Consider the following 24,882-nt stretch of genomic DNA (forward strand, 5'->3'; position numbering starts at 1 on the left):
CAGTGACATTGGAAGCCACAGTGACATTGTGTGTTCTGGGGTGCTGTGCGGGAAGCCTTGCAACCCCCTTTACTCCATCCGAGTTTTCCTATGTTTTTTTGCCATTCCCTTCTGAGAAGTGGTGGGGGCTGCTGAGGCTGAGCAGAGCATATTGTTATAAAAATATTGTTATACCCATAGTATTGTACACACTTCACCCGAGGATCAAAGGAAACACAGCCCTCGCACCAAGCCGGCTCTACGTGCCCCTCTGTAGGGAGTTCAAAACACAGAACCACAGAGTATCACTGACTCTGGACACCGATGTGCTGCAAATAAGTGAAAAACAACCTTTCCTACAATATTCACACGCGCGGCTTGCCTTCCCTGGGCAGCCTGGACTCCACGCGGCACATCCACCCTACGGCGGGTCTGGCCCACCTGGAAACAGACTCAAAAGTTAATTTCGGCGGCGCTGGGCCGGCGCTGCACTTCCCGCGGCGGCCGGAGCCCCGCGGCGCCGGGAGGGGCCGGCGCGGCCGTCCCTCGGGAGGCGGCTCTCCCGCCGCGCCGCCCCGGCTTCCTGCGCCGCAGGTGAGCCGGGATCGCCCCTCGCTTCCCGCTTCCGCCCAGGTGAGCGCCGGCGGCCATCCCGCCGCTGCTGCCGGCATCCCGAGCTGCCCGCAGCCCGCAGGTACCGCGTCCGCCCCGGGCATGGCACGGGTGGGGTGGGTGAGGCGGGAGGGGCGCACGGAGCGCTGCAGGAGTGGATTCCCCCTCGGACACGGCCGTGTGGATCAGCGGGTGAAATGTGTGCGGAAAACATAAAGGGGAGAGAAACCTGCCGGCCAAGAGGATGGAGGTGGGCTCTGCCTGCTGGTGCCAAGCAATAGTACAAGAGGCAGCGGGTAGAAACTGATGCCCAGGAAGTTCCGCCTGGATATGAGGATGAACTTCTTCCCTGTGCGGGTGACAGAGCACTGGAATTGACTGTCCAGAGAGGATGTGGAGTTTCCCTCACTGGGGGCATTCCACAACCATCTGGATTCAGTCCACTCAGAGGTGGCCCTGTTTGAGCAGGGAGGTTGGACCAGATGACCCAACTGTGTTTCCTTCCAACCTGACCCATCTTGGAATTCTCAAAGAGTTTCCAACCATCTCCTGCTTCCAGAGCCAGACCTGTGAACAGCAGCTTGACCAGTCTAGCCATGGCCAGGGTACCAGCCTGCACTCATCACAGACCCCCCTGTGAAAGCCTTTCTGGCCCCAGGGACCTCGACAAGTCCCTGACATGCCAGTAAAGACAGGGCAGAGCTGAGTGATTCCCGATGGCAGCCAAGGGCTCTCCATGGCACTGGAGTCATCCTGGTGTTGTGTTGTTGTGCAGTTTCCATTGCTAGGAGAGGCTGGCTCAGGGTGAGGAGGGAAGTAACACACCTGTTGCAACACTTCCCATCAAGTGCCTGTCAGTCCAGAGATTCTTAGCAGAGCAGGTTTTGACTTTGTTTACGGGTGGTTAATGGGAAAACAGTTCTTCCGCATTCCTTTTTGATTTGTGACCCTTGGAAGTTCAGCGTAGTTCCAGGTCTAACAGCTCTGTTCCCCGTGAAGTGATTTGTTAGTTGTGTACACTGTCATCAAAGTCCCTTGGATTCATTGAGAATGACAGTATTTAGATACTGGAAACGAGTTTTCCATGAGAACAGGCTTCTGAGACCATGATTTTGCTTGGTGGAGAGCAGCAGCTTTGGCATGAGCTGTAGCTTCTGTCAGAGAACCCACACTGGCATTTCCCTGGAGGCTGAAGTCCACAGGAATTTAGGTTCTGCTTGCTGAAGTTACCATGCCTGGAGAGTGAGTGAGGCTCCTCTTGATCTGCACCGTAACTGGTGATCACAGGTGCAGAGTGCTGTGTTTTCTTCACTTTCCTCCTCCTGTAGTCACTAATCATGTGTAAAACTCAGCCTGCCCACGCAGTATTTTCTTTATTTTTAACAATATTTAGCTGCACCTTACTGATAATGATACAATAATTACTGCACCTTGGAGATGTGTGGTGTATCAGCGTTCAGGTACTCGCAGAAGTATTCAAATTTTTTCCTTCTTTCAAGTGCCTGGAGCAGTCAGTGTATGCTCAACAGCATTTTTGTAAATCCTGCAGCATTGCACAGAGCAGAGGTGGTTTCAGAGGAAAGGTGTGTATGTGCTATGCTTGGTCTGACTGAATTTTTCTGTACAGTATAAGTAAAACTTAGCAAAACACGTGGTAGAATAGTGGGTTTTCACAGTATGGAGTCACTTGATGGCACATAAACTATAAAATTTTGGCTATCTGAAGTTCAGCTGATGGCATGTTAGGACAATTTAGGATTAAGATCACACTAACAAATGCTGTTTTCCCTTGCTTTTGCTCTTATCAACTTTTAAACAGAAATTTTCCAAGTCAGAGGTCTCTGTGTTGAGGAGGATGATATGCACTGTATTAGTCACTCATTATAACAGGGCCAGGAAAAATTCCAGCTGCATTAGTGCAGAAAGGTGACTTTGGATCGGGATGAGCCCTTTGGCTGCTGAGGCTGCTTGTGTTAGAAGCCTTTGAGAAACAGAAAGAGTTGGTTAGGCACCTGTGGGTTTTAATATCCCCAAAGGTTCCAGCCAGGCTGAGTGGGGAGAACATCCCATAAGACTGGACTTTTCCTGGAGGGAAGCAGGTTTTTGGAAGCCGGGTTGAAGGACGTGGGGCAGAGGTGGTTGTGGAAAACGGGCAGAAGAATCTCTGCTGGCTGAACTCCAGCAGCAAAGCCCTCCATTTCCAGCTTCCAGCAGCCCTTTGTGGAGGGCAGCTGTTTGCCAAGGCTGCTGATGGGATGTTGGGATGCTGTGCTCCCCTCTGGCTCTGGGATGTGCCGGGACTGAGTGCTCCGTGTCAGTGGCAGGGGGGTGATGGCAGGGGAAGACTTAAACCTTTCAGCTCTTCTGATGACCCTCTGCTGGCACCAGCATGGGGGAATTCCTTTTTCCTTCTGCTGCTTTTGAAGAAGATCCAAGTCCTGGGATTTCACAGAAAACCCGAAGGTTTCCCACTCCCTCGGGTGCGTTGGGTTCAGCTCTCAGAAGTGAAGACAGTGGAACCCCAGTTGGATGCTGTCCTGGGGTTACAAAACACTCAACCTCCTGAAATTCATCATTTTCTCATTGACTTTATGGTTATGTTGGAAATTGTGACGTAAATGTTGAACTGAGGTTTCCAATAAGATAAATAAGCGTCCATAGGAGTTGGAGACTTGAGCTGGGATATGGAATGCATGAACTGATTTTAACAGGACAAACCAAAGTGTTCTGGATCATTCTACAGAATTAATGCCTAGGAATGGACTTTCTAATATATCAACTGTTTGCTGACACTCTGCCTGGACTTAGAGTGTGTTTGGAAAGTGTTTAATGATAAATTGTTTGGGCTCTTAAACATGGAGATCAATAATACGTGGAGCTGTGAGTTTCTCTGGTGCCCAAAAGTAGGTCTTAGGGACCAGTCCTCAATTATCCATTACTTGAAAACTCTAAATTAGTTTGTATTTTCAGGGATCTCTTCACACCAGAAGGAGCTGTTTGCTTTAATTTTTTCTTCTCCACTCTCTTATGGAAGAAATGAGAATAAAGAAATTAAAAAATCACTAAAAAAGATGGCAAGCTGTCTGGAGGCCAGCTCTGATCACGAGGAACCCCAAAGTGCTGTGTAAACTTGAACTGTTATTCAACCACCTGAGATCCACTTGGGCATCCACGGGCACAAGTGGCTCTTAGGGACACTTGGAGCAGCTCAGGCAAGAAGCTGAAACTTTCTTTATTTTTTTTTTTCCCCTCCTGTTTTGTACCTCCTTCTCCAGGGAACTTCTGCCTCGATGGAGCCAAGATCTATTACCTCTAATTCTTCTCCTTAAATTTAAATCTCCAATTTTCTCGGGTCAGTCCCCGTTGGGTAATTGCTGTTGTTACACCCTCAGCAAAGGAAAAAAAAATATTTTGGGGATGGTTAGCTCAGCACTTGGAGGCTGTTTTGGATTGGGGATGGGCTTAGAGCTGACTGGGCACAAAGCTCACCCCACCAAAACACTAAGGATTCTTTCTGAGTGTTCAGCTCCCTGTTCCAGCTCGCTGTGGGATCAGATGGAAAATGGAAAGGGAAGAATAAATGCACAAAAGAGGGCTGGGGAGCCTCTTGGCTTTGGCTCTTGGGTGGGCATGGTGCTGTCAAGTCGTCATTATTTCCTGCCATGCTGGATTTCTTCTCTGGGTTTAATCTCTTCCTCTCCCCACTGCTGGTTTAAAGGTATTTCAAGCCACTCTTCCTCACAGGTTTTATTTTCCATGCCTTTCTCCTTTTGGTTTGCTCACTTTCCTCTTTTAACTGTTGATGAGAGGTAGAAAAACAGAGGAGGAAAGCGAATGGAGGGAAGTTAAACTGGGAAGAAAGAACAAATTTCCATATTCTTTGTCCTGATTTGTTAAGGTTCATGCTGTATTTTCAGTCAAGGAGGTTAAGTTTTGTCTTCTGGGTTTGATGAAGACTCAGGAGTGTGTAAGGAAATGGTGTTTTCATCTGCTCTTCAGAATCAGCTCTCAGCACAGAATCAAAGGCTGCTGTGCTCTTAGAAGTGTTTTACTTCGAATGGAAAAGAAAATAAAGCTGCAGCACTTCCAAAAGTGCAGATGCATTCCTGAAAATCTTTCAGGGGGTTGTATGGCTTTGCTGCTTCAACTCTTGCTATAAGTTTGATTTAAAATGGCCTAAATCTGTTAGGAGTCTTGCAAAGAGACTCGTTCTGCCTGGCCCTGGGTGGAAACCACACAAAGCCACTGAGCTCTGCAGGAATTCCTGCAGGAGCCAGAGCTGCTGGGATATGCACAGGAAAGAGTGCATAAATCTGAGATTGTGGTTTGTGACACGCCTCCATCCACTTCTTTTTTCCAATTAGGTAAATCAACTTAACCTGACTCTGCAGGAGAAGGAATGCTACTCACCTGCATAATTAATATTTTGGTAAATATTACAATATCCTCCCAGAATTCCAGATGTTTTCAGTGTGAGCAGAGAGAGCGTCAGAGGCAGGGCTGAAAGGATCAGAGGTCCTGCTGGGAGAGAGCCCCTGGAATGTGCTTACCCTGGTGTCACGTTCACCATATGACCCTTGCTCCTCTTGAACTGCAAGGCTGAAAAATAAATGAAAAGCTTTTTTATAAAGAGAGGGATATGGCTAGTCTTGTTCCAAAATAATTCCAAATATATTATTTTGAAATTACACACATACTGGATAGAATTAAAATTATGTAAATTCTGCTGTTAAATGGCTGACTTTTTTCAGAGGACCTTGTACTAAGTGAAGGAAACTTGTTTGGTAGAGCTGCCTTGATAGATGTCAGAATGACAGGCTCCACATCAACTTAATAACATGCAAGCAAGGGTACAAATTTATCATCTCTGCTAATTGCAAGTCTGTTGTTTTTATACTGCCATCTAGGCTTCAGCCCCTGTTGGAGACCTGTTCTGTTTGGCACTGTGGAGGAGCTTGATAAAGGATATTCTGCTCCTTAAAAGCTTAATAAAGGATATTTTGCTGTTCATGTATGTAGAAAAGAGAAAGGCAAACACCTGCAGGAGAAGAGAACAGGCTTCCTTCGCCTGTTGTAAATCAGGCTGTGATTAGACCAGACCTTCCTCAGGAATGTATTGGAACAGGGATTAATATGCCAAATTTTGGGCTTTCATTCTGTGCTGTGCCATGAGTGAACTTCACTGTTTTATGGGAAAACACAAAGTTTCACCTATATTGCCGTCCACAATGTTGGAATACTGTCTGTAAATGATCTGAAGAATACTGTCTACAATGATCAGGTGGAAAATATCTTATAAATAATAGGCAGATCTTAGCTCTGTATATATTTGTGAAGATCACAACTTTAATGACAATATTCAAAATAATTTGGTTGAACATGCCTGTCTCAGTTTTCGTTTTCAGGTTGTTTTTTTTTCATAACCTGCATTTTTATTCATGTTTGGAAGAGTTGTTCATATTCCTTCCTGTGTGTGAAAGAAAAGCATGTGGAATAAGGAAAAAATTTTGGATGTGCTGAGGTGCTGAGGCTGTGTAGAGAGCTTTGTTAAATACTTGGGGTAAACAACAGGGGTAGTAGTATTTTTTTATTAAATTTCTTATAGTTAGTAGTATTGCATTTATTAAATGTTACTGATCTGTTTAGATCTATCATTAATTAATTTGTTTGGTTTTTTTAAAATCTCAGCCAGATTATTCTGATCAATTCCAAAACCACCCCTCAACATGCCCGAAAATCCAGCAGCAGGTAGGTGGTCTGAAAATGCTTCCTTTTGCTGAGCTCTGAGCAAAGCAGCTCCATTGCTAACCTGGCCTGGTTTGTGGTGCAGATAAGCAGCAGGTGCTGCAGATCCTGGATCGGCTGCAGGCGAAGCTGCAGGAGAGAAAAGATTCCCAGCACCAGGAAAACCTGGCTGTGCTACGGAACACCCTCAGGAGCCCCTTGTTCAACCAGATCCTGACTCTCCAGCAATCCATCAAGCAGCTGAAGGAACAAGTGAGTGTGAAATTACTGCTGCTGGTGTGATGGTGACTCTGGGCCTGTGGAACTTGGATCAGCATGTGTAGGCGTGTGTTAACGAGGGCGCTCTCGTTAATAAGCTGTAACGTGGTGCTAGTGAGTGTTGGGCCCTTTCTTTTTTCTTCTGTGGAGCTGGTGTCTGCAGAGGCACTGCTGAAATTAGAAGTGGTTTTGCAACCAAGAGGTCGTGGGGCAATGTGCTTTGAAAGGGATGCAAGACAGGCAGGGTTGTGTTGGAAAAAACATCTGGAAAAGACATCAGCTCCAGTGTTTGCAGCCCTGAACAGTGTTGGAACTGGGATCCTTTGTTTTTCACTGGAGCTAAGTGCTGTTTATCAGCTCACTTGCAGCATTTTTTCCTCCCTAAAAGACAGCATCACTTAGTTCCTGCTAATTTTTACAAGAATGCTTAACCTGCTTTGGCAAGTAAAGTGTAGTGTAGGAAGCCCAGCCTGAAGATTTGCCAAGCTCTGATGCAGCTGTACCCAAGCGAGTTTTAAAATGACTTGGCTTCAGCAGAGGTTGGAACTTCTGTGGTTTGGTTTGTAAAGCCAAGTGACACTTGATTTTGTGGACATGGGCATGGACATGGTCTCACCCTGCAGCTGAGTTAAAATCATCAGCAAACTGAAAACCAGGCAGTGACCAGCAGGGTGGGTGTCAGGGGGACAAGGCTGTCCCTTGCCAGGTATATTGCAGGTGTTCCTGCCTGGCTGGCCTGGTGGTGGCTGTGCCGTTCATTATCCCTCCTTCCCAAGTTCCCACAGGTGCTGCATCCCTTCCTTCCAAGGCTTGGATGCACGTCTGCAGGCTGTTAAAAAATTGTATGAAAATGCAAATGTATCTTGGAAGTGACTGCGACATGGTGGAGTTTGTAACTCAGAATGTTCAGAATTCTTGTATCTAGAAAATTGAGGTTTTCTTGAAATTCCATTTAGGCTTGTATGAAAATGCAAATGTATCTAGGAAGTGACATGGTGGAGTTTGTAACTCAGGATGTTCAGAATTCTTGTATCTAGAAAATTGAGGTTTTCTTGAAATTCCATTCAGGCATAGGCAGCTTCATTCAGGATGGGATTTTCCAGTTTTTGTCATACTGGGAATATTTTTCATCATTATCACTGAGGACTAGAAGTGCAAGTTCCAGCAGAGATAACATGTTCAGTGGTAGTTTGTACCCTAGGCTCTCCTTGGGGAGGGGATAATACAAAGCAGGCCTCAGGCTCCTGAATGACTCAAAATACTTGAAGTTTTGTGCCAAAATTCTATATAGGTTTCCCTAACAGTTGCGGCAGTGCTTGAGAACCTCCTTAGTGTTTGGTGCTTTTGCATGTGTTGTTTCTGGAATACCAGGGTGAAAAGAGGGTGAGGAGCATGAGCAGGGGAGAAGCATGAAAGAAACAGAGAAAAATGAGTGGAGCAGAAACAGCTGAAACTCCTGAAACACAGGGAACTCCTGAAAAACAGTTTAAATTTGATATGGTAGCTTGGTTATAGATCATATATCAACACTGCCTGATTTATACAGGTGAGTATATTTGTGTGAATGGGCATACATGAACACAGGTTTTTTGTTTCTTGGGCAGCCTGCACATAAAATGGTATTTATGGAAAACCCTTCTTTTGTTTTCAGTAGCTTTTCCACACCTCTGTTCATTTTTAACAGCTCAGTTACATGCCTCCTGACCGCTCGGTGGATTTTGATTTTACCAAGAGGGGGCTGCTGGTGTTTGCTGACAAATCAGTCACTGCTGGGACACCTTGCAAGTCACCTGGACCCAGAGCATCAGCCTTCACTCCAAACCTGCCAGTTAATGAATTTAACATGATCATCCAGCAAATGGCAAAGGTAGGGCTCTAAGGTTTAGTGAACCAAATGTTTTTTCATTTTGGAGCGTTCCACACTGCTTTTTTTGTTGTGTGGCTGGAAGGGTGGTGCCTCCTGACCAGGAGAGAGTAGAAGTGTTGAGAGCTTTTCCCTCTGGAAGATAATGTCAGCAATAGGAAGTGGCTTGGTGGCTTGTTTTGTTTTTTTTAACTTCCATTGCCAATTTTCTGTTTTACTTTCTACCAAACACACCAGTGTAGTAAGGAGGTTTCAGCTGCCAGAAAACATTTTGGTATTTGATGACACTTAATTGAAAATGAACAATTTCAGCAGAAAGTTGTTTTGATGGAGCCACTTGTTTATCAAATACATTTTAAATTGGAAATCTACCAACTTTTTGAACAGTGCAAAGGATTTAAAAAAATAGCATGTTATATTTTATTTAACTCTTTATTTAGTATGTCTTAACTTTGCCAGGCAGATGCAGATGTTCCAAATTCCCTAAGAATTTGTGCAGGTGCAGACATCCACCCACGTGGGATTGCCATTTATACCACAAATGTATTGTTCTGTGTTATTTTGAACCACTAATTTAATTGCTTAGTCATGCCTTTCTATATTAAGTAACTGTTGCTAATTGACTACCTTAATGTAGCTGTAATATTTTGAGCATTACTCTTCTCATTAGTGTGTCATTAACTCATCAGAGATAAGATTTAGCAGTAAAGGCTGCACATTATTTGGAATAAAAGAGCTGTGATAGCAGTGCATTCTCCCAGTAATATTTCCCAGTAAACAACCCCAGCAATTTTGTATTACTACTAAAAAACAGGCAGTTGCAAAAGCAAACTTTTTTTAGCATTAAGTGTGAAGCTGCAGGGAGGGGGAGGAAATTAATTTCTTTATTTAAAAGCTACAGTCTTTTGAATGCACACCTAAAAATCAGCATTAAAAGCAAAGGGAGCCAAAAGACAAGTAATTTAGTTTAGCTGTACAGCATTTCCAGAAATCCCAAATATATTGCTCTAGACAGCACTTCGTTCATAGTTTTCATCCAGTTTGGAATTCATCTCATAATGTGAATGAAGTGTGAAAGCAGCTCTTAAATTCCCTGAGGTTTCAGAACCTCAGAGTGCTTGCATATCCAATACATTGCCATATTAAAAATAATAAATGGAGGAGCTTTTATAGAAATAACATATTCAGTATTTTGCCTTTGTTTAGTCTTAGGAGGAGAATAATTCTCCCAGTGTTCATAAATTTTCAACTAACTCATTCTGTTGCATTGAAAATTAGTAAATCATTTTATCTTCTGTTTTATTAGGGAAGACAAATAGAATCAATAACGATTGATAAACCTTCTGTTGGAGGCCTGGGATTTAGTGTGGTTGCCCTTAAAAATCCCAGCCTGGGAGAAGTTGGTATCTTTGTCAAGGAAGTCCAGCCAGGAAGCATAGCTGACAGGTGAGATCTTCATAACTGTGTTGGAAAATTGTATTTTCCGTGGAGGGAAAAGTCGTGACCTTCACGTTGAAAACTCAATCAGAATAACATGTTTGTCTGGGTTATCTGGTGGGATATTTTGGTGGTGGTATCTTGAATTCTGGCTTTTCAGCTGAAAGGGACTCATGTTTTGAGGATCAGGTTTTCAGATGAGTTTTAAATATCCGAGCCATTCATAAATGGAATTTCCAGAAATCATGACTCACTTTAGAGAATCTTGAGTCCTGATTAAAAAAACAAAAGTAAACTCAGAAAAGAATACAAAGAAAATAAAATTAGATTCCGTTTTAATTTTTATGCATTGTGTCCCTGAAAGATTTTTTTTTCCTTTATTTATGTGCCTCTGACAATGCCCTATTTATAGTTGGTTTTAGTGTTTGTTTCCTGTGTAAACTTAGATCCACTCCTCCCAACAGATCCCTGCACAGATGTCATCATAGAATCGAGGCTTCAGGCAGTTTCTTCCTGTATTGTCTGTGGGTTTTCACCCAACAACAAAAGACAGAGCAATCCTTTAAAAATAAAACGCGATTGTAAAACCACAAGAGTTGGCATGAGACAAACGCAGTGCTTGGAATTATGTCTCAAGAAAAAAACGTGTCTAGATTTCAAGTCACTGGTGTCACTTTTTAAATAACACATGTCAGGAAGTGCCAACACAGGATGACAAAAAGAGTGGGGAGAGGTTGGAATGATAATGGCGATGGGCCCGCAGAGAACACACCAGAGAACACTTAAAGAAAAGCATATTAAGGCTCTTTCAAAGTGGAGACAGATGGACTGATCCGGATGTCAAAGGAGGGTGAATATCTCACTTTAGGATTTGATGACCTGCTGCTCACTTTCTTTGATGAGAGAATCTGAAATATGGTTAGTGCTCGAAGAAAGTGATTTCTGGGAAACATCTTAAACATGGCACGATAAAAGGGAAGTCTTAAATGCCTTAGTTAAGATGTGCAGTTATATTGTTTCGGAGTTTATAAATTTCCCCAGCATGCTTCCCATTTTGCTTCTGAGACAAGATCTCCTGGAGACTTTTTTGGATTCCTACAGAGCTTTGAAGGCAGTGTCTGTCTATGTAACAGTTTGGTCTCGTGCTCAGAATGAATATTTAACAAAGGAGATGAGTGATGGTTTCTCTCTTGTCACAAATCTAAATTCATCACTGGGGTGAATTAACTGTGAAATTTATATTATCTCAAGGTAGCAACTGAACTGCGTGTTGCTCCAGGAAAGTTTCACGTCTGAAGCTTGATACTATAAATTTTAAGTAAAATACAAATATGCAGCACATCAATCTTTAGAGTAAATAGTGATACAAAACAGCATCAAAGCCTGAGTTGTGGGTTCTTAGAGATGGCATTGTGTAGTGCTAAACATAATGAAGAATAGTTCCTAGTTCATTGTGTAACTACAAAAATACTTCTTTCTGCTTAGTAGTTCAATATAAACAAGAAAGTGTAAGGGAATTGCAATTAAATTTTGCCTAGAAGCAAAGTAAAGAAGTGAACAAATTTCTGTACCGTGACAAAGCTGGAGCAAAATGTGGCTGGGCAGTTTGGAGCAGTGTGGATGGAATGGAGTGTGTGAGCTGGTGAAGGCACCCTAATAAGCAGATTTTTAAAGCACATAAACATTTAACCCTGCACAACTGCCTGTTTTCCCTGTTCACATTTCAGTTACAGGAGCCTGATGTGAAGTCACTGTGCTGCATTAAAAAAATTGCTTTCAATGTTTTGTTAAGGGATCAAAGACTGAGGGAAAATGACCACATACTGGCCATTAATTGCACGCCATTGGATCAGAACATTTCCCATCAGCACGCCATTGCCCTCCTCCAGCAATCCACAGGATCCCTGCATCTGGTGGTGGCTCGGGAGCCACTTCAAGGGAACAGCAGAACTGCCTTATTAAGTGATGTAAATCCACCTGAGACTGTGAGTTGTTGTAATACTGTCAAAATCAGATTTTGAGCTGGGCTGGGTTGGTTTTTTTTTTTCCCCGTGGCTCTGAAGTGTTTGTGTTAGCAAGTTTTACATAGAGGGGTTTTTTCCTTTAATCAGATTTTATATGTGATGACATTTCATTTAGGCTCACCGTGCAGTAAGCACAGAGCTTCCACTGCAAAGCTGCGTGGTGGAGTTGTTATAAAACAGATCCTGGGTTTTGGTGGGATAGCAGAAGCTTTAGTAGATCACCATATTCTTATCAGCAGGGTCTGTTCAGCACAGGCTGGATGAAGCATTTTATGACAATACCCAGCTGAAACCTACTTGTGCTCAGCAATTAAAGATGCTCTGATTACCTCTTAAAAGAGAGTAAACATAACCTGCCATGAGCACTGCTTGGAACAGCCCAACCAATTTGAACTGGCACTGCTCACACCAAAAAGCCTTGTCTCTGTTTTAAAAAACAAACACAATTTATCTGTTAAAGAACCTCTCAGTCCCTGTTTGTTTATCAGCTTGGTTTTTGGTGTTTTTTGTTTTTCCATCTGCAAATTTCAGTGATTGGGAAGCCTTTTGTTTTTGTGACAAAGGAGAGCTTGTCACTGGGACATGTAATAAGCCAGGGCTGGACTTCCATCTGTGTTCCACCCATATGGTCCAGGTAGCTTCCCTGAATTCGGACAAACTGCACACCTAAATCCAGGAATTGCAATATTCGAATCTGAATTTATTATGCTAGTAGATTCTGATGAAAATCTGTGAAAAAGCAGTGTTTTTTTCTTATTCTTAGCAATTATTTCCCTCATGATTATTACAGAGGTAGTGAAATCTGAAGGTTTTAGTGGATAATCAATATTGTTTATTGCACTGAAAATTTTAAAGAATTAAAATTTAACTGCTTTTTCATTGAAAGATCTGCACTGAGCAGACTAACAAAATAAAATACAAATATATATCTCTGCAGGGGGTCTTTAAACTTCTTTTATGATATTTAACTGGCTTTGGCAAAGATTTTCAGTATGCTAATAAATCCTTTATTCGCAGAAGACTTAAATCTGCCTACTTTGCTCCATTTGGGCCTGTATGAGATATTAATCTGACAGAAACATTGGCTGGGTTTGGGTTGCTTAACAGCTTTGTTATTTTCAGACTGTCTTGTAGAACATAAGGTCATGGTAGAGTGTAGCTTAGAAATTTGCTTCCAATCCAGTATGGCAGAATATTGTGCTGTGCTATTAATTCAGTGCTGAATGGGGGTGTTCAGAGTGTGTAAGTGAAATAACAGAAATAAGAATTTGGGCAAGGCTGAGTGAAAACTGGGCCAGTGCAAGCTCCTTGCCTCTGTTTTTCCCTCTTGTTTGCAGTACTCTGGGTTTATGAAAAACTAAAAGGATGCTTTTCATTTTGGCAGGAAAACCTTAAAATTGCTTTTTCTTAGTCAATTTTTCCCTAGTATCCCGTTACCCTGAGAGCGGAGGACAGAAATGTGTGTTTAAAAACAGATGAGAAATCCCACTGCGTGTTTATGAGGAAATGGAGCTGAGCGAACAAAATCCCACAGATCTCCAGCATGTGGGGTGGAGACAGAAAATTGCTCTGATTGATTCTCCTCCTTCCTGCTGCACGTGAAAGTGAGAAACTAATGATGGTCCGAAATTAAAATCTCCTGTTTTTATTAATTGCAGATTCACTGGGGCCACGTTGAAGACGTTGAGCTGATTAACGATGGTTCAGGATTAGGCTTTGGAATTGTAGGAGGAAAGTCGAGTGGAGTGGTTGTAAGAACAATTGTTCCTGGGGGATTAGCAGATCGGGTAATTTGTTATATTATGTCACTTCTTGTTTGATTGCAAAGTATAATTAACCGCTTTTGACAGTCTTAAAATAAACTAATATACTTAAACAAAAGGAAGCATCAAAGTCTGAATGCCAACACGTGCTTTATAAATAAATAAATCTTGAAGGTAAGATTGAGGAAAAAGTCAGCACCTGATATAAATTAAGTTGTTCCTCAGACCAGATTTGGTTTTTGTAACATTGTTGAACAAGCAAAAATTCTGAAAAGTTGCCTGATATTTGGTATTTTCGGCCTGTCTGGGGCAGGACAAATACTCTGTAGAATTTGGCACATTTTGCAACACCCATGGGGTCAAACTCTCCAAGCGAATTGTCAGGCAAGAAAATCTTCCCTCCCAAAGTCACTGCAATGCAAGATTGAGTTTAGAGATTGACAAATTCCTATTTTCAGTGTGTTTCAGTGGAGGGGGGTTTGATCCCTGCCTTGCAGCCTGAGCAGTTCAAGGAGACACTTAGGTTTGGTGCAAAGCCTTTTGAAGTTGCCCAGGCACAGTTTGCACCTCTGTTTTACAGACTCAGTGCTGAGTGTTGCTGCATCTCAGGACCAGAACACTTGCAGTAACAAAACAGATTCAGATCTTTCAAGCAAATTTGGTCCTGATAAGTTAAAATATCTGAGGACCAGAACCCCTGCAGACAAAAGAGAGAGGCAAAAGTACTCCCTCTAGTACAGGATGGAATAAAAGCTGGGAATTTGGAGAGCTTTACTGGAAAATGTTGGCTTTTTCTCAGCTGTCTCCCTCTGAACCTGCCGTGTATAAATGAGTATATTTTAATTTTTGTCTAGCACCTGTTTTGCTGTAAGGAATAAAGTGTTTTGGCTACCAATGAAGCATGTAAGCTAAGAACTCACCACATCATTCTCAGCTGAATGAGAGATCATTAAGAACATGTGAAATAATGAGGCATGTACATGTTAAAATTGGATGAGTTTGTAAATGAGTTTGAGTTGGGCCTGGGAAGAACTCTGTGATTGCTGTATAAATCAGTGCACCAAAGGTGGTGGAGCTGTGCTGATCAATACCAGCTGAGAATTTGGTGCTAGAAGTTCCTGCTTGTGATGGGAATCATGATGTAGGTCATGAATCATCATTATCAGGTAAAAAATGGATCGTGTGGAGTCTTGTTACCTTCAGTGGATTTGCTCACTGAATTTGGAGCTGGTCACATGAGAAAAAGAATTGCCAGGCTAATATAGAAGCATGAGGGAAGAACTCTGTAAAAACTCCTAAACAAAATGCTGTGCTTAATATTGTAACTCCTACCTGATGAGGAATATTCTGTGCAACAGAACACACAACAATCTGTGAGATTATAAAACATTGTTGCTGCCTGTTTTCTCCTAAATGAGCAAAACAGTGGGAAAAACAGCACATAACTGTGCAAACGAGTCCTTGAGTTATTTAAAATGTTGCCGTGGTGGTAATTTTTATTTTCTCACATCGGTTCTCATGGCCATGAAGATGCCCCTACACAGTTTCAGTTTTGTGATGGAACAGATACTTTCTGGATGGACTGGAAACACTTTTTGCCATTTTATTTGCGTTTGAAGGACGGGAGGCTGCAGACAGGAGACCACATCTTGCAGATTGGAGGGACCAACGTGCAAGGGATGAGCAGTGAGCAGGTTGCCCAGGTGCTGAGGAACTGTGGGAATTCCGTCAGGATGATCGTGGCAAGGGACCCCAAGTGTGAATTCATGGAGGCTCCACCAGCTCCCCTGAGCTGGCCAGTCAGCACATTACCTTCCCTTGCAAATGGAAATGTGAGTACCTGCTGCTTCCTTGGGACATTTTTAAGTGTGTTTGTGGCTTGTGATCAGAAAGGAAGGAGAGAACAGAGAGTTCTTGAGCCCTAAAGTGCTTCTCCTCTCTTGAGTTTCCAGATATATGCTTGTGTTTAAGTGGTCATTATTACAGCCCTGCCTTCTATAATTTTCCCCCTTTTCCTCTATCTTATTAATACCTATAATCTTGGGATTGGAATGACCAGCTTTACAGAATTTATTTCAGAGTGGCTGATTTAATTACCAAGACCATAAACATTATCGATAAGTGGTACTTTTAGTTCTTCTTCTTAGCTCGTTACATTTTTCCTAATCAATCATTTGTAAGTGGATTTAAAACTGGACTCTGAATTTCCCTAAGTCTGAAATCCAGAGAGCCACGGCCACACCAGAATTATTCAGCACAATCATCTTTTTATGAAACATAAGTGTAATGTTTTCATAGTCTACGCTACTGCCTGTGATAGGAAATATATCTAAAAATTTTGAAACTTGTTTTAGCAAATCTTATCATGGTCATATCAAAGTCTCTTGTTTTTGAAGTCATTCTTTTCAGTTTTGAGTAATTAAAATCAACAAATGCTACACTAAGTGTACAGTAGGTCTCGAAACATAAACAAAGCTGTGCTTGTGTACCATCTGCTACTACTGTGCTGCTTAGATTTAGGTGTAGAATCTGAGTAGCCTTTTCTTTCTTGTTTTTTCTTGAATATGAGTGAAGAGAGCTGGGTTGTTTTTTTGATTTTTTTTGTTTTGTTTTGTTTTTGAAGCACTGTTTTTTAAAGGTCAGAGTAGAAGTCAGTTTGCTCCAACCTCACCCCTTTGCTCACTGGGCAAAGGCAGCTTTGTGTTTTACACCCCTGGGAAAATGCTGTGTCTGTCCCAGTCAAGGATTTTGGGTCGTTCTCGAGCTCCTTTCCCCCCCGGGGTTCCCCAGGAGGGATCAGTGCAGCAGGAAATGCAGTGTCCAGGAGATGGGAGGGCAGATCTGCATCCCTAAGGCTGGAGTCTGGACACTGGGCTTGTCCAATATTTGACAAGAGGCTCTGCAAGGGAATCAGCATTGTTATGAGGCCCTTCTTTCCTGACTGGATCATATTTTCCAGGGCCCATATTAGGGGCAAAATAAATTTTTTTTTTCAGTGGTTCTAGTTTTGTTTCCTCTACAAAATACTGTTTTTCTCTCTTCCTGTTGCCACTGATCAGCCCTGAGCACTGTAAATGCTGCAGCCTTTCTAAAATGTGATTCCTTCTCAGTGTCTTTTCAGTGTCCTTCATGTTCCTGCTATGCAGTTTAGAGGGGGAAAAATAATTTACTGAACTAAATAGTGCCTTCATGTGTAGATCTGAAGAAACTCCTCTTCCTGGTGCCAGGAAAAAAATTGAAAAGGGAAGATTAGTTGTTAATCTGAATGTATTTATTAATTTAGTGATGATTTCAATGATCCACTGCTCAATTTGTGTCAGATTCATAATGGAACTTATCCCTATAATCTAGTTTTTCTCTGGTTTCTGAGTATTTTCACTAGCTGTGAGCTTTGAAGTGGAAAATATTTTCCTTTTCTCTTTTTTGCAAACCAGCAGAAAGACATTTTTAATAGGCAGTTAGTTATTTTCAGTTTTATATTAATGCTTAATTTTCTTTGAATTTCCTGTGGTAGAGAATAACTGAAACTCCTTCTGTGTGTGGGCACAAGAAAACAATCTTATTATCTGTACTGCCCAAGACAGTCACAGCAGTGTGCAGCCTGCTTGTGCTGACTGTATTTAGGACTTTGCACTCTGATTTTTCTGGACTTCATTTCAATTATTTTGCATCCTAGCAGGAGTGTCACTTGGAGAGAAATGTTTGTAGCCAGAGCACTGACTCTGAGGAGCTTTTTGATTATGGAAACAGCCGGGCTCTCAAGGCCACAGCTCCATTCCAGGTGCTGCTGTGGGCTTGTTTACTGTAGATAAGTGACAGCATCCAAACTTATCTTCATCTCCATCAGCCTCTTATGGAGCAAGGGAGTTGGAAGGCATTTAATGAGCTTAATGACTTTGCTGGTGGAGGGAGGTGTGTGTGATAAGGAGACAGTGCCCATCGATTTCCTTCCATTGAGAAGTGGAATAATCGTTCAGTTTGTATGGCTGCAGCTCTGGTCCTTCCAAAGCTGATGCTTGGCAAGCATTTGATTGAACTTCTCTTTTTTCACTCCCTTATGAAATGTTTTCCATTTTCCCAGTCCTTTTTTTTTGCTGTTGGCAGTGACAGGATCCCTCTTGATTTCATCACTTTAACAGACCTTACTCTCATCATCTTCTTTTTGATCTCATTGCTCTGTATCTGATTACAGAAAGAAAACAACTCTATGTATTTCAATTTATCCCTTGCAATCCCAGATTTATGTGCTTGATTGTTTTTCTCTTTTGGTCTCACCAGTGTCTTTACTGTTCCCTGTTTGAACTCTTGCCTTGCAGTTCTGATTTTTACTGCTCAGAGGAGAGTTGCACAGACATCCCAGGGCCAGCTCTGTAGGGACTTCACAAATGAATTTACATTGCATTTAAACAAAATCACTTCTCACTTCTGAAGCTCTTAATTAACCTGCAGTATTGTAATAGCACTGGGAAATCATGAGAATTTTTTTACACATTGTCTTGTGCTTTATTTATAGGATAATGACAACTTTTTTGACACCTATGATGTTGAACTTATAAAAAAGAATGGGCAAAGCCTGGGAATAACAATTGTTGGATATGCTGGCACATGTGATTTAGGTGAGTTGTTCAGGATTTAGGAAAATGTTGGACAGGGGCTTCTCAAATGCCCTTTACTGACCATGGGGAAAATGAATGGCTCCTACCTGTGTTAGGATATGGAGACATGAAATTCACTGGAATTACAGATCATCATCTCATATTTAGTGGGAGTTTGTGAAAGGGAAGTGTTAGTGTTGCAGGGTTGTTTTTTTGTTTATTTTTGTTCTTTGTTTTCATTTCCTTTTTCTCATTGGGAGTTAGACTTAATAATCAAACTGCAAACATGACAAAGGACAGCTTTTCTGATTTCCATGTTTCTCTTCTCTTTTCTTTTTTTTTAAAGAAAAATCCTTTTTCATTAAGATTTAAAGTACTAAATTCTTTAGCTGTAAGATGATTGAAGTCCTGATCAAAGTCCTTAAGCACATACTTTACTTTTAGCTTAGTTAGTCCTATTGAAATCAAACGCAGCATGGATTTAAGTGATTGTGGTTTAAAGCCTGGGTAAGCACAAGGATGAATCCATGGAGGAGGTGGCCTTTTGTGAGCCATTTTAAGGAAAATATTTGAGGTCAGTGTACAGGTGGTTGTGTCAGTGCTGGGTTTTTTTTCCACCAGAGATCTCAGTTTTGTGTCAGGCTGTGGGAGTGGTAACGTGCAGATGGTGATGGTTTACAGAATCATCACTTTATGGGCAGAAGGAAGTGTGTGAAAAAGGCTGGAATTAAAAATCTTAATAAGAAAAGAAGCAAATTAGGTTAATGCAGTGACTTATTTCTCCTCCCTCCCCAACAGAACCTTCAGGGATTTTTGTGAAAAGTATAATTCCTGGGAGTGCTGCTGACCACAATGGCCAAATTCACGTTCATGACAAAATTGTTGCTGTAAGTACAATACTCTGCTTATATATTGCTGTAGAGCTAATACATTTCACATCTCTGTTAAAAGAACAACATAGTAAAGACTTTCTAAAATTAATTAAACCTCCTCTGCTTTGCAGAAGAAATAATTTGGAGGTTCGTGTTTGTTTAGGTAGACTTGTGACAGAAATGAGCTTTGGCTTGCTGTGGTTAAAGTATTATTTTATATTCAAAGAAATAGTAAATAGTAGTTAACTGTGAAAGAGGCAAGCATTTGGATTAAAGTGTTTCAGAGTGGAGAATCTTGGCTTTTGGCCTGCAGTAAAGATGAGCAGCATTAACTTCTACTTGAATTGAATGGGACTCGAGGATTGTTAAGATTCTGCAAGATGTGGCACATTGTTTGTGTTCCTTAATGGCTCTGGAGAGTGGATACAATCAAAATGGTAATGGTCACAATTTAGGTTTAAAAGCCCAAGCTTTATGTGGAGAAAAATGGAAAAACCATTGAATAACAGTGAATTGAATAATAGCCAATTTTGCATTCACAGCACAAGCAGGAATGAATTCCACAGTCTTTTTGTTTTAAGAGATAATATTTATAGAGATATGATTTTAAATTACTTTAAAAATGCATGCCATGCCAGACCTTCCAAAGTCAGCTTCTCCTCTGTGAGAGCAAAAATTAATATAACCTTTCATCTGCAGGAAAGGCCCTGTTGGTGCATGATCTGACAGTGAGGTCAACAGAGTATTTTGGGTGTAAATTAAAATATCTGATAATGTAAGAATTGGGCTGTTTAGGGTGGATTATACAAACAGTTGTTTGTAGAGGCTTGTGTGGGGCATGTTAGAAATCCATGAGAAAACCAGCAGTGATAATGAACTGAACAGAGTTCCAGGTTGGATACTCTGCTTGGAACCTTCACCCACAGTCCTTGTCAAGCTGGTTTTGGTAAGCAAAAAAAAAAAAAAGAAAAATCTGTGCATACTTGTATCAGATTAGTAAATTCTGTTTTGTGGTTGTCCCCATGAAAACAGAAAGAAGAAATTACTGTTGTGTTTCCTTTTAAAATGCATTTTGGAAATAAATTCTCATCAGTGAAATGTAACAGATTTAATGAGATTGTTTTGCAAATATTGCTGTCTTGGGAGAATAACCCTGTAATTCCTGCACTAAATAACGTGGCTGTTGCTTACAGGCTGTGATACTCCACAGCATAGCCTGAGAACGCAGCACAATTACTGTTATTTGCTACAATTTTCTTGTTTTAGGTTGATGGAATCAACATACAGGGCTTTACCAACCAAGAAGTGGTGGAGGCACTGCGAAACACGGGGCAGACTGTACGTCTCACCTTGCTTAGAAGGAAACCTTCCTTTGCCATTTCCTCAGAAACACCTTCAGGGAGAGGTAATTCTCTTTTTCTAGCAACTGATTTTATTTTTCACTCAATTTACAGTTACCTCATTTAACAGTTCAGGAGTGGATACCACATGATCCTCAGGTTTTTTAATGGTGCAGTGTAGAAATTGAAGATGCTTAAAGGAGGAATGGAGAGAAACTAAAGTGAGAGATTCAGGAAAATTCAGTGCAAAATCAAAAAAAAAGAGAAGGAATTAGTGAGGTGGTGTTACTACGTCCTTTATTTTGCAGCATATGATTTGGGGTTTTTTAATCTGTTTTTACAGTGCAGCCAACTGTTCCAATCTTTGTGTCCCCTGGAGCTGTAGGGCCTGAAATTAGTGTGGCCACTAAGAATGAGGGAAGGCAAGAGCAGAAGGATAATCTTCACAATGAAAAGCAGCAGAGTCTGCATCAAGCAGGTAGATGGGGTACCTTGCAGTGCCTCTTCTGGGTCTGGTTAAAATCTACCATCTTTAATCCATTTTCAGCACTGATGGGTTGGCTTAAAACATCTTTAGCTTTTGCCCTGCAATGCTTTCTGAAGGAAAGCTCTGCCTCTTGGATCTGACCAGCTCTTTCCACAGTCCACAGGTCTGCTGAGAATGGGTTCTGAGATATCTCAGGGTTTTTAATTCTCTGGGTCTTCTTTCTTGCAAAAAATTTGCCCTTTTCCAGGCAGCAGTGGTCCCCTTTGTCTGGGGAGGGATTTTTTAAGGCTACAGTCAGTGGAGGTGCAGCTCTTTTGGTGGTCAGGAGTGACTCTCATTAACTCTGGAGAGCTCAAAGCCTCCAGCTCACTGATTCCTCTTTGTGGTCCTGGTCCTGCACTGATGACCTGAGGTGTGCAGTTTTCTCCTGGGAGAGACTTTATTTATCTTCCTCCACTGCTGCCAGGGCCCTGCCAGGGAATTCATATTTATTTCCTGCTCAGTGTTACCTCAGTCACACCCACCTTCATGGCTGGACTCAATAATCTGAGAGATCTTTTCCTTACTTAGTGATTCTGTGATCTTCTTGCCCTGACACATCTTAAGACTCCTGCAGAGTATTTTCATAATATTCTTCTGGTTTCCATCATCTCTGAACGTGCTGCAGTTTCCTCTCTTGGCACTGCAGTAACCTCATCAGAACTCATGTCTTGGGTGTAAAGACCCAATAGCTGGAGTTCAGAAAATGCATTTTTTTAACAAATGGCATTCAGGCACAGGGGAGGTCACAAAGGCATGGGCTGCTCTGGGTTTTAGCTGACTTTGGAACCAAGGCTGGAGGTCTTTCCAGAACCTTCATTTCCCCCACAGATTTCTGGGCTCCTCTACAGGAATTCTGGGTGAATTTATACAGCTTGTGTTAAAGTCAGCATAAATTATCCTTATGCCTTGTAGTTTCTAAGACATGTAGATGTAATAGAGCATTCTAAATTACGGCTGTCAATGAATAGCAATTCTGCTGTGATTGTTGAAGATCTGTCAGTATTAAAGACAACCTGGAAACGAGAGAAATGTAGCAGTTCCTATATTCCATTCTGTTTTACTTTTCTGTCCAAGCCTTGTAACCAGACATCCTTTGTTGTGACTTTTGCATGTTCCCAGAAATAGGAAGGCAGAACAGAGGTGGTTGAGTAGCTGAGAGTTGAGGTTCTCAAAGCATTGTTTTGCTATGACAGAGGCTGGAAAAGAGCAGCACTTTGTCTGTCCTGTGTCACTTACCCAGTTTTGGTTTTTTTTACTGTGGGACTTGTATGCATATTTTACTCCTGCAGAAATACGATGTATGAGATTTCACCTTGGAACAGAATTTAATGGCCAAGTTTGAATTCCAAAGATAGGTGCTTATTTTGGATGTGGTGATGGGCACTTCATTATAATGGTGCTAAAGTAAATACTGCTAATTTAAGGCTCTGACTAAACTCTGGAAATGCTTTTAGAAGTTTAATGTAAAAGGTATGTTTTATAAAACGTGTATGACTTCCCTTTAAGTCCAGTTGTGTGAAATTCTTATTAAATCGTTTCCTGGGGAGGTATTAAATACTAATTCTGGCCAGGCAAAGCCACGCTTAAGCAGTTCTGGTACAAAGGCAGCAGGGCTTGGGCTGCAATGTGCACGAGGACTGAAACTCGGAGCTAGCAGAGTGCAGGCAATGAATTTAACAGCTGCAGCCTCTGCAAGCCTGCAGGCTGGGCAGAACTGCTCCATCCTGCCTTGCAGGAGGACTCAGAGCCCAGAGGGACAATGCTGGGAGTGGGGAGCTTGAGAGATGTCTGGGGAAAAAGCCCCAGCAGTAGGGCAGGTAAAGGAAGGGCTTTAATGAAGAGCAGCCTTGTGTAGTAACTTTGTGAGAGCAGGAGGAAGCAGCGAGAAAAAAAAAGATACCAGCTTTGAAGAAGCTGACAATTTTGACCAGAAAAGATGATTTTTACAATAGATTTGTGGTTTCTGCTTTATGCTTGCTAATTAGAAATGAAAAACTGCCTGGAAGCGCAGGCAGAAGGACAGGCTAAATATGCTGAAAAGTTGTTGCTAATGAAAGCTGTCCCTGGAAGTGTTTTCATTTCTGAGGCCTTGCACATTATAGAAGACATGGTACATATGTTAGGTCATGAGGAATTCAGCTGGATGAGAGACTAGAAAGAAATTTCCTATTAGCTGCCATGTGGAAAAAGCTGTTGGGGGGAAAAAGGAACATTGTAAGGGAATTGAGTGATGCCACTGGAATTGAATATATTCAATCCAAATCCCTTCAGCCCACATTTCCACAGTTGTAAGGAAGTCACAAGCTGAGACTTCAAAGTGTATTTGAAAGAAAGAAAGGGGAAAACTTCAAATGGAGACGTGCATCAGCACCTGCTCTGAACAACTTGTAGATTTTGGTAATGTGTTTTGGAAGTGACAAAAAAATCTGTATTCAGCCAGCTGAACACAGCTTACGGTTGCTGAACTGAACTTTGAGCTTGACCCTGAAATTCATTACTCCTGGTGAACCTTGAAATCTATATTTGGCTGCACAGTGGATTTCAGGTGCTTAGGTCCTGTGTGTTCACACTGTTGTAACTCTGTAATAGCAGAAAAAGAGACTCAGGAATTTCTGCCCCTCTGTTTCTCTGCAGATGGAAGGAGCAGAAGAATGCACTGGTGTTCTGGTTTTGATACAGTTCACAAGTGAAGACAGTGATGAGCCTGTGCTTAATCATAAGTTACACATTCGAAACTTTAATTTCCAGTGAAGTTAAAAAACTTAAACTAGCAGTTGAGAATTTCAGGACAATTGGTATTCCCATTATTTTTTAAGGAGACAATTTATTTAGAGACAACTGTGGGCTGTATTTACAATCCCAAGTTTTTAATCTTGGTGGGGTGTTGTTTTAGCAGAAAATCGCTATCAGGATTGCTGGAATTCTCAGATATCTGTGTCTGCTTGAGCCTGCAGGTTGAAAATCCTCTGGATATTTCTAAGTGACACCTCAGTTGCTGGGCTCTGAGCAGTGTGGTTTCTCAGGGCAGATCAGACAGAATTTGCCTGTCTGGCATGGCTAAAAGCGAGCTAGAGAGAGCAGGGGTGGGCTGCTGTCATAGAATTAAACTCCAATCTTTGTTTTTATTGAGTGGAAAACTTCAAAGTTACAGAAGTGTGTAATGAGGATTGTATTGCAGAGCTTTATCTCTGCAGTCTGCGAAGGTGCTGAAAGCAGAGGCAGCCTGACAATGCCATTTGTGCAGGGCTTTGCTCTTGGTGGGCTCTGAGCTCCTCGTGATGTCCTCACAATCCCCCCTCCCCAGGTATTTTACTCACTGGTTTTGTGCAGAACCTGAACTTGTGCTTTTCATTCTGAATTTCAGGGTGATGCAGCAGCAGCACTGAGTGGTCTGTGCCTTGTCTAGACATCTGACAAACTACTGAAGCCATTCAAGGGGGAAAAAAAAAACAACCCTAGTTTTTGGTAATTCAGCCCCCAGATGCTGCTGCTGTCGCTGCTGGATGGAATTTGCTGTAGAGCTTGATTCTTACCAGTTACACATTGCTCCAGCTTGGAACTTTATATGTGAGCTGAGCTTCTGGCTGAGGTCAAACACAGGGCAGCCAGTCATTTTCTGCTGTCTAGCTCTGTCAAATTGTCTTACAGGACTGTAACCAACTGCCTTGGTTGCATAAGTAAGAAAGCTGAAAAGATATAAATGTCAAGATAGCCAAGTTCCCACGGAAGACTGGTTTAGAACTGGAGCTTATATTAAAGCTCATGTTACTTACTGGCCTAATTAAAGCAGACAAGGCTTTATACCTGCCAAATGTATAAATAAAGTCTGTGCCTGCATTGTGCTGACACAGCCCCTCGATAACA

At 41.9% G+C, this 24,882-nt stretch overlaps 1 protein-coding gene across 6 annotated transcripts in view; it reads left to right on the forward strand.

Annotated features, from left to right (window-relative positions):
• Positions 1-532: 532 nt before the first annotated feature.
• PATJ (PATJ crumbs cell polarity complex component) overlaps positions 533-24,882 on the forward strand; it is a 138,924-nt gene continuing 114,574 nt past the window's right edge. The window contains exons 1-12 of one of the 6 annotated variants that reach the window (XM_039711657.1): positions 533-612; positions 6,280-6,339; positions 6,422-6,588; positions 8,279-8,461; positions 9,765-9,904; positions 11,688-11,880; positions 13,578-13,706; positions 15,302-15,514; positions 18,196-18,298; positions 19,076-19,164; positions 20,416-20,554; positions 20,833-20,967. In XM_039711657.1, the coding sequence (XP_039567591.1) occupies positions 6,318-6,339; positions 6,422-6,588; positions 8,279-8,461; positions 9,765-9,904; positions 11,688-11,880; positions 13,578-13,706; positions 15,302-15,514; positions 18,196-18,298; positions 19,076-19,164; positions 20,416-20,554; positions 20,833-20,967 (1,513 nt within the window). In that variant the 5' untranslated portion in view covers positions 533-612; positions 6,280-6,317. Of the gene's footprint in view, positions 674-3,922; positions 3,944-6,279; positions 6,340-6,421; positions 6,589-8,278; positions 8,462-9,764; positions 9,905-11,687; positions 11,881-13,577; positions 13,707-15,301; positions 15,515-18,195; positions 18,299-19,075; positions 19,165-20,415; positions 20,555-20,832; positions 20,968-24,882 lie in introns of those variants that run through there. The other 5 variants (XR_005627700.1, XM_039711659.1, XM_039711656.1 and 2 more) reach the window with 5 other exon arrangements.

Source organism: Passer montanus, unplaced genomic scaffold (genome assembly GCF_014805655.1).
Source record: "Passer montanus isolate IOZ18808 unplaced genomic scaffold, ASM1480565v1 scaffold25, whole genome shotgun sequence".
NCBI lineage: Eukaryota > Metazoa > Chordata > Aves > Passeriformes > Passeridae > Passer > Passer montanus.